A 10,000-nucleotide genomic window follows, 5' to 3' on the forward strand; every position below is an offset into this window, starting at 1 on the left:
GCTGTTAATGAGATAGAGGGATCATAGCACTTCCTTCTCCTAGAGGGGGAGGGGCCAGGGCGAGAGGCAGTCACAGAGCTCGCTCTCGCCCTCACTCTCTCTCTTTCTCTTTATGCTCTTAAGATGGAGTCAGCAATTATCCCCCCCCCCCCCCCCCCCCCCCCCCCCCCCCCCCCCCCCCCCCCCCCCCTCCATCTCCACCACCGGGCTCTGCCCCCTAACATGCCCAAACACCCCCCCCCCCCCTACCAACCAGCCATACCCTGTGAACCCTCAGTCAGGCATGTCCCATTACAGCTCCCAGTGCCCCCATTACAGCTCCCAGTGCCCACCTCGCCGCCTGCCAGCTCCCATTAGCATAACGTCAGTCACACGCGTCACAGACAATAGTTGACAGCCAGCGCCCGACGTGAGACACGCGCCGCCGCCCGCTACTGCACCCTCACCTCCTCACCCTCATCCCCCCCCCACCTCCTCACCCCCCCCCCATTCACCTCCTCACCCCCCCCCCCCATTCACCTCCTCACCCCCCCCCCACTCACCTCCTCCTCCCACCTCCTCCTGGCAGGAGTCAAAGGGATCTAGAAATTGCATTTCCTTCAGAAAACGCGTGTGAATGCTGACAGCTGAATGAAAAAAAAGCATTTAGCTGAAAATGCAGAAAGTGGGAAAAAACGCCCAATCTGGCAACGCTGCTGTACGACCTCACGCACTACTGTATAAAGTAGCCCAATTCGGCGGGAAAAACCGCCCAATCTGGCAACACTGCTGAACGTCCTCACGCTCGAGCGTCGACGTAAATCACTGAGACCAACCGAAAACGAAGCCGGTATGAAACTAAAACTGTGATTCTGAAGAAAGTATAAATTATATCGAAATTATTTTTCTTAATTATTATTGAAGATACAAGTGTGCAGATGTGTTAAATGGTTTGAACAAAGGTTAAGGGTTGAAACTTTACCAAGTTACGGTGTTTGAAGTAGTTGAAGTGTCAGAGAATGTGCAGACAGCTCCACTGAGCTCCCATTGACTCCAGGTTAAAAAAAATTGGAAAAAGCTCAATGTATTTTAAAAAGTAGAAAGATGCTATACGATGCCAAGTACTATTTTAAGTGTAAGTGCAACATACATTAAGAGCTTGAGAGGGGTGTGGGGTGTAATGGGGTAGCTAGACCATAGGTGGGTTTCATCGGGGTTCAGACCGGGGGGGGGGGGGGTTCATGAACACATGAACCACAAGAACACGGAACCACAAGAACACATGCAACGTTGCCTCGATTCTTTATCGAGATCCTTTATTGAGATCCTTGCGTCAAGGTCAGTTACAAAATGGAGTCAAGTTTTAAAAAAAATACAGCGCTAAGATTTGAGGACAGAACAGAGATCTGAGGAAAACAAAAAAAAAGGCTCGGACAAGTTAATAATAGTTACAATTATTATAACGATATTGATAATGGCAATGAAAAAAAAGACTATGTACAGAAATATTGTACATGAACACACCCTCGCTATCACACACACACTCACACACCCACTTTATATATGCAAAAGAAAAAAAGAAAGTGTCCAACATATGGATTTCCTGACAAGATTTATTTTAAATAGAAAAATCAATAAAGGCAAACACAGTAGGGACATGACAGCAGACAGTAGAGCTCGCTCCACACCAAATGACCCTGTGTCTTTGTATTGCCATGGAGGGGAGAGTCTCCGGAGGCTTGCATCACATGCAGCCCTGTGGACATGCGTTATACCACAGTGAGAACAACTTGCATCATGCTTTGGACACAACAGCGCCCCAACGACCGCCGCCACAGACAGGCGAGCTAATTACACACACAGAAATTATAATAACACCAAAACAACTCTCTCACTTCTCCCATCGCTCTCGCACACACGCACGCACGCGCGCACGCACACACACACACACACACTCAAGTGCTCGTTCTCACCAATCAGCTAGCTATCTACCACATTCCTCCACCGTGAAGAACAAAGAGGTTTGGGCTTCACTACGAACAACATGCAGCACCCATAAATAAAGGAGGACCTCATGACCAGAGGACCTAGAGGAGGCTTTACAAAATGTAAACAATAACAGAATCCTGGATTCACCACCACAGCAATATACAAGAACCAGTGGACACCCGTTTGTATGCATGAGACCGCGAGGGGCGATATGCATAGGAGCAAAGCAAGGAAACCAGAAGAGTATTAAGCCTCCTTCTTCACATTTAGAGAGGACATGAACATAGGTACAGAGCAGGGAGTCGTTTCACACAGCGTCCCTCGGACAGGAGTGTAGCCCGGCATGGCCCCGAAGGCCCCTGGAGGACCCCGAAAACATTAATTTAAGCGGCGGCGTCTGTTGTGACAGCCCAGGCGACTTTAAAGAGAGGTGGTTGAGGAGGTGCAGGCCGTGTTTGGATTGGTCTCACAGCGCCTCGCCTCGGCTGTCCTCCAGGCTGGAGAAGGCTTCCAGAGACGGAACCCGAGCGTCCTTAATGGCTAGAGAGAGAGAGGACCTCCGACACGCGCGCGCACACGCGCACACGCGCGCGCACACGCGCACACGCGCACACGCGCGCGCACACGCGCACGCACACGCGCACACGCACACACACACACACACACACACCGCCTCTCTCCACCCAACCCACTGGTTTCACCCCAGAAAACATATCGTCTAAACTACCTGGATTATCGATTGATATTTACTGATTGAAATCAAAAAAATAAAAATAGATTTTGCATCAGTGGGCCGTTATGAAACAACTGCTTGCACATCACCCGTCCGCGAGAGGGATTCTATCCGTTTATCGTCTCTGCATTCACACACAATGTTCTGTTGCTGGTAGGGGTCTTACTGGGTGCTGCCCCCCCCGCAGCTACGTCCGTCCCCGCGGGCTTCTTGGGTGCTCTGAGGGAAAGGCACTTGGTCCCCACCTGGGTCACAACATGGACGCCGCTCGGCCATCACACGCCCCTCAGCGCTGACGAGGGTCCGCAGAGAGAGAGAGACTGGAGAGAGAGAGAGAGACCGGAGAGAGAGAGAGAGACCGGAGAGAGAGAGCGAGAGAGAGTGAGAGTGAGAGAGAGAGAGAGAGAGAGAGAGAGAGAGAGAGAGAGAGTCCGCTCAATGCGTCCCTGTGTGCGAGTTCCTTTGAAGAGAGACGTGGAGGGGTGGGGTCCCAGGACAGAGTCACTGGGGGGGGGGGGGGTCAGGGGGCTGACGCCAACGCCACGCCCTGCGGTAGGAGCTGGCCCGTCATGTGCTGCTCCAGCCTCATCCTCAGCCTCTGCTCCTCCTCTTCCTCCTCCTCCTCCTCCTGCTCCTGCAGCACCTCGCCCTTCATCATCGTGGCGGTCTCAGCCTCCATCGCCTCCACACCGCCCTCCCCCTCCTCCTCCTCCTCCTCCCGCTCCTCCTCCTCCTCCATCTTCACGGCTACCAGCCCCTCCGTGTGGCCGGGGGCCCCCGGCTCCTCGGGGGCCCGACCGCCGGGGCCGCTGGCCTGGGCGTAGGCCCCCACGCTGGCGTGGCTCAGCCCGTGGACCTTCTTCAGGTGCTTCTCCAGCGTGGCGTACACGGTGAACGGCACGCTGCACAGCTGGCACAGGAAGGGCGCGCGGGCGCCGCGGGCGCCGTGCGTCTTCATGTGGCGCGTCAGCTTGGAGCTCTGGGCGCAGGCGTAGCTGCACAGGCCGCAGTTGTACGGCCGCTCGCCCGTGTGGCTGCGCCGGTGCACCGTCAGGTTGCTGCTGTTGCGGAACTGCTTGCCGCAGTACTCGCACGCCTCGTCCTTCTTCCTCTTCGCCGCCGGAACGCCGCCGCCGCTCCGGGCGTTCCCGCCCGTCACGAGGCCGCCGCCGCCGAGGATGTTGTCCATGGCGGTGCCCGCGGCGCCCCCTTCGGCGCTCCTCCTCTCGTTCTCGCGCTGCCACTCCTCCACCACCTCCGAGGCCGTGCTGGAGGCCCACTCCTGGCCCCGCCCCCCCGCCGCCGCCGCCTCGGCCGGCCCGCCCCCCCCACTCCGCGCCCCCCGGCCCCGGCTCGCCCAGCTCCGGCCGTTTGGGCGTGCAGTTGCCGCTGGCGATGCCGCTCTCGGCGCTGCCGCCCGTCTCGCCGCTCTCCAGGGAGCCCTCCGAGGGGCTGGCGCAGGGGGGGGTCCGCTGGGCCTCCTCCTCGCCCCCCGCCGGCCCCCCGCCCCCCCCCCCAGGTCGCCCTCCGAGGGGCGGGGCTGCAGCGCCAGGCCGCCGCCCAGCGTCAGGGGGAGGGGCGGGGCCGGGAGCCTCCCTCTCGTCGTGGTCGCCATGGCGGCCAGCGTCCCTCCGTCCTCGTCCGTCTCCGCCCCCCCCTGCCCGTACCCCGGGCCGCCGCCCCCCCCCCCGGTGGCTCCGCATGTGGCGGGCCAGCTGGCCGCTCTGGGCGAAGGCCTGCTCGCAGACGCCGCAGTGGTACGGCCGCGCGCAGCCGTGGGTGCGGCGGTGGGCCGACAGCCCCCGCACCGACTGGTAGACCTGGCCGCACAGCTCGCAGGCCAGGTGGCCCCGGGGGGCCCCGGGGGCCTGGGGGTAGGGGTACGCCGCGGGCGGGGGGGAGGACGGGGACGGGCCCCGCCCCCCCATCGCGGCGGCGGCGGCGGCGGAGGTGGTGGTGGTGTTGACCTCCGCCAGCTCCCGGAGACGGACGGAGAAGTTGAGGGCCTGCGGGGGGCCGGAGGCCGGGCGCGGGCGCGGGGGCCGCCGGCCGGACGGCTGGAAGGCGGAGGCCAGCGCCTGGCTGAGCTGCCGGGGGTCGAGGGTGGCGGTCTGGTGGCGTTTGAGGGCGTGGCCTCCCCCCCCTCCCCCCTGCTCCTCCTCCCCCTCCTCCCCCTCCTGGTAGAGGCTGAGGGCGTGTGTGTGCTGGGCGTGCTGCAGCAGGGCCCAGGCGGACGGCAGCACGCCGCCACACTGCTGGCAGGAGAAGAACGACGGCTCCTCAGAGTCTGGAGACACACACACACACACACACACACACACACACACACACACACACGTTAGTCATGTTGGACTACAGTTCCTGAAGACACAGGCGCGTGGGCCCCCCCCCTCCCAGGAGGTACAGCGGGTTGGCTGGTAACCTGAAGGTTGCTGGTTCGATCCCCGGCTCCTCCTAGCTGAGTGTGGAGGTGTCGCTGAGCGAGACGCCTCACCCTGACTGCTCCTGACCCGCTGGCTGTCGCCCTGCGTGGCTGAGCCCGCCGTCGGTGTGTGAATGTGTGTGTGAATGGGTGAATGTTGGGCTGAATTGTTAGGCGCTTTGAGCAGCCACTGGTTAGATAAGCGCGCCATAAATGCAGACCTTTAACCAATTGTAACCATAATGGTTCTTCCAGCAGGGGATTGAATCATTCACCCCCCCCCCCCCCCCCCCCAACCCCCTCCGTCCCCCCAAAGCAGACACAAAGACACACAGAACACGGTGGAGAGAGATGGACCCTGAAGGAGAATGAAAGGATGAAAAGGCAAGGTCAGGATTGATAAGAACACCACCTTAAGACCAGGGTGGAGGAGGAGGAGGAGGAGGAGGAGGAGGAGGAGGAGGAGGAGGAGGAGGAGGTGGTGTTTGGGGAGCAGGAGAAAGTGGGTTAGAGGCCGGAGGGCAGGGAGTGAGTGGGAGGCTCTCAGCCTCCAGGAGGAGGAGGAGGAGGAGGAGGAGGAGGAGGAGGTGTGTGTCATGAAGCACATCTGAAGATACGTTCTCCACGAGGACGGCTTCGTCTCCGGGCCGAGAGCCGCTCTCCAATTAAGCTGCAAATTGCTAATTAGCAGAACGGAGAAAACGAAGGCTTTATGCAAATGAGGCACTGACTCAGCCTGCTTGACAAATGAGGCTCTTCTGCATAAATCAAAACGCAGAGGAGAAGAAGATCCCGAACCGGGGGGGGGGGGGGGGGGGACAGTTCTCTTCTTTAGTGGTGAGGGTTCAAAGCGACTGTGGCGTAAGCCTCTTTCATGTCTCCCCCATCAGAGCCCTCAGTATCACTGGAGGGGGAGGAGGAGAGAGACGAAGAACAGAGCAACTGTTTTTCTCTCGCTTTCTCTCTCTCCGTCGAGAGAAAGTAGAGAAGAAAGAGGAACCGTGTCCTTTACCCACACACACAAACACACAGACACACACAGAAAGAAAGAGTGACTGAGACCAACACAGATGGAGAGACAGAGACAGACAGAGAGAGAGAGAGAGAGAGACAGAGACAGACACAGAGACAGAGACAGAGAGACAGATGGAGAGACAGAGAGAGAGAGAGACAGAGACAGACAGACAGAGAGAGACAGACAGACAGAGAGAGACAGAGACAGACAGAGACAGACAGAGAGAGAGAGACAGAGACAGACAGACAGAGACAGAGACAGACAGAGAGAGAGACAGACACAGAGCGAGAGACAGAGAAAGACAGAGAGAGAGACAGAGACAGACACAGAGAGCGAGGCAGAATTAAAGGGGGGTAGAGAGTGAGACAGATTAAGAGAGAGAGAAAATGAGAGAGACAGAGAGACAGAGAGAGAGAAACAGAGACGGAGGGCGAGAAAGAGAAGGGGGGAAGTTGGGTTGATGTGCAGAAGGGGGTGAGTAGTGAGGAAGAGGATGAAGAAGAGGATGAAGAAGAGGATGGTAGGTCAGGGCTCTGGAGAGGAAAAGAAAATGAGATTTAGAAAAAAAAAAAGATGATCATTGTACAGGGGGGGGGGGGGGGGGGTGCAAGAGACACGGCACACCCCTTTAGATGGAACAGGGAACCGATCCTCCAACCCGGGACCATCTCAGCTCTCCTCCACCCTCACCCTCCAAATCTGGCCCACGGGGGGTGGGGGGTGGGGGCCTGGAGGGCAGGGGGGCTTTTGTCCCGGGTCCCGGAGTGAAACACAATACCCAGCCGGTCTCTGTGTCCCCACGCCCCCCCGCCCCCCCCCCCCCCCCCCAGCTCTCAGGGGTTTTGTTGTTGTAAGGATTCCCATTTGGCCTCAGGAAGCACTTGAATATTAAGCAGAAGCAATAACTACTAATTAAACATGCAGATTGGCTGGGAGCACTAACGAGCAGCAGGCGAATCTCTGGTCCCCAGGGAGACAGTGGAGGGGGGGGGGGGGGGGGAGTATGAACTGAAAGAGGGCAGAGGAAGAGAGTGCTGAAGATGGGTGAGGGTCTGAGGGGGGGAGGGGGGGAGGGGGGGGAGAATAATGTAGGGGATGAAAAAAAGACAAACAAGGAGAATAAATAAAATGGAATGAGGCAGATGCACACAGCTCCTCGGTAATCCTCGACCGCCCCCTTTTCTTAAACCTCTCTCTCTCTCTCTCTCTGTGTCACACACTCGCCCCATAGACACACACTCTGATCACTATCTGCAGCGGAGGGCTGCTTCTTCATCCTCTTCTTCATCCTCTTCTTCTCAGCGTCAGGAGGATTCTGTCATTTCTGAGATACACTATTTCTTGTTCTGACGGCAGACCCGAAACTACCGGGCGCACACGCTCACACACACACACACACACACACACACACACACACACACGCTCACACAGACACACACACACACATCCCCACGGTGTCGGTTTGACAAACGGTCGTGTGAACTTTGTCGCCCGCAGCCAATACTCAGAAGACCTGGTGATCATTTGGTGACGGTTTTATCATTCAACCCAAAGATTGATCAAACCTAGATCATAAATATCAAAGAAATCCGAGCATAAGCGCGGAAAACGCACAACTCACACAATTTTCTAATAAAGAAACTCAGACTCCTTTGCATATTCAAACATTTAAAATCCCCCTGGGGTTATCTCCTCTAGTGGAACAGGCCTCTGGGTCACACACACACACACACACACACACACACACACACACACACACACACACACACACACACACACACACACACACACACACACACACACACACACACACACACACACACACACACACACACACAGGAGGAAGCCGGGTGTGCAGCAGACCACCGAGCGTTACACAACGGAAGGAAGTCACACACCAGTGTACACCAGGTTTCTAAACGTCCGCTGGCCGCTCACAGCCTTAGCTCCTCCTCCCCAGCGGCGCCTGGACAAGCAGGCCCCGCCTCCAGACACGCAGGCCCCGCCTCCAGAGTCTGAACATGCCGAACCGATCCCTCTGGGGGACCAGACCGGCTCAGAGGAGGTCTGGGAGACCGAGACCGCTACAGGGACCAGACCGCTACAGGGACCAGACCGCTACAAGGACCAGACCGCTACAGGGACCAGACCAGACCGCTACAGGGACCAGACCAGACCGCTACAGGGACCAGACCAGACCGCTACAAGGACCAGACCAGACCGCTACAGGGACCAGACCAGACCGCTACAGGGACCAGACCGCTACAAGGACCAGACCGCTACAAGGACCAGACCAGACCGCTACAAGGACCAGACCGCTACAGGGACCAGACCGCTACAAGGACCAGACCAGACCGCTACAAGGACCAGACCGCTACAGGGACCAGACCAGACCGCTACAGGGACCAGACCGCTACAGGGACCAGACCGCTACAAGGACCAGACCAGACCGCTACAAGGACCAGACCAGACCGCTACAAGGACCAGACCGCTTCAGGGACCAGACCGCTACAAGGACCAGACCGCTACAGGGACCAGACCGCTACAGGGACCAGACCAGACCGCTACAGGGACCAGACCGCTACAAGGACCAGACCGCTACAGGGACCAGACCGCTACAAGGACCAGACCGCTACAGGGACCAGACCGCTACAGGGACCAGACCGCTACAAGGACCAGACCGCTACAAGGACCAGACCAGACCGCTACAAGGACCAGACCAGACCGCTACAGGGACCAGACCGCTACAGGGACCAGACCGCTACAAGGACCAGACCAGACCGCTACAGGGACCAGACCGCTACAAGGACCAGACCAGACCGCTACAAGGACCAGACCGCTACAGGGACCAGACCGCTACAAGGACCAGACCAGACCGCTACAGGGACCAGACCGCTACAAGGACCAGACCGCTACAGGGACCAGACCGCTACAAGGACCAGACCAGACCGCTACAAGGACCAGACCGCTACAGGGACCAGACCGCTACAGGGACCAGACCGCTAGAGGGACCAGACCGCTACAGGGACCAGACCGCTACAGGGACCAGACCAGACCGCTATAAGGACCAGACCGCTACAGGGACCAGACCGCTACAGGGACCAGACCGCTACAAGGACCAGACCAGACCGCTACAAGGACCAGACCAGACCGCTACAGGGACCAGACCGCTACAAGGACCAGACCAGACCGCTACAGGGACCAGACCGCTACAAGGACCAGACCAGACCGCTACAGGGACCAGACCGCTACAAGGACCAGACCAGACCGCTACAGGGACCAGACCGCTACAAGGACCAGACCAGACCGCTACAGGGACCAGACCGCTACAGGGACCAGACCGCTACAGGGACCAGACCGCTACAAGGACCAGACCAGACCGCTACAGGGACCAGACCGCTACAAGGACCAGACCAGACCGCTACAGGGACCAGACCGCTACAAGGACCAGACCAGACCGCTACAGGGACCAGACCGCTACAAGGACCAGACCAGACCGCTACAGGGACCAGACCGCTACAAGGACCAGACCAGACCGCTACAGGGACCAGACCGCTACAAGGACCAGACCAGACCGCTACAGAGACCAGACCGCTACAAGGACCAGACCAGACCGCTACAGGGACCAGACCAGACCGCTACAGGGACCAGACCGCTACAGGGACCAGACCGCTACAGGGACCAGACCAGACCGCTACAGGGACCAGACCAGACCGCTAGGGGGAGCAGACCCTCAGCCTGATGACACACCTCGGATTGACGTCAAGTCACTTTTATTTATTTAGCACATTTAAATACAACAGGAGTCGAGCCAAAGCGCTCCACGTTGACAGAAGTCAGGGTTGGGCGGGACAGCTGATGA

The 10,000-nt window shown here is 58.4% G+C and overlaps 1 protein-coding gene across 1 annotated transcript in view; it reads right to left on the reverse strand.

The window, feature by feature from the left end:
• Positions 1 to 3,422: 3,422 nt before the first annotated feature.
• The window catches only part of znf296 (zinc finger protein 296), a gene marked incomplete at its 3' end in the record, with an annotated part of 10,140 nt that continues 3,562 nt past the window's right edge, over positions 3,423 to 10,000 (reverse strand). Inside the window, exons 3-7 of the mRNA XM_056612405.1 lie at positions 4,873 to 4,988; positions 4,669 to 4,788; positions 4,039 to 4,587; positions 3,894 to 3,983; positions 3,423 to 3,812 (exon numbers count right to left, since the gene is read on the reverse strand). Of these exons, the coding sequence (XP_056468380.1) occupies positions 3,423 to 3,812; positions 3,894 to 3,983; positions 4,039 to 4,587; positions 4,669 to 4,788; positions 4,873 to 4,988 (1,265 nt within the window). The remainder of the gene's footprint in view (positions 3,813 to 3,893; positions 3,984 to 4,038; positions 4,588 to 4,668; positions 4,789 to 4,872; positions 4,989 to 10,000) is intronic.

This window comes from Gadus chalcogrammus, chromosome 16 (assembly GCF_026213295.1).
Source record: "Gadus chalcogrammus isolate NIFS_2021 chromosome 16, NIFS_Gcha_1.0, whole genome shotgun sequence".
NCBI classification, from domain to species: Eukaryota; Metazoa; Chordata; class Actinopteri; order Gadiformes; family Gadidae; genus Gadus; species Gadus chalcogrammus.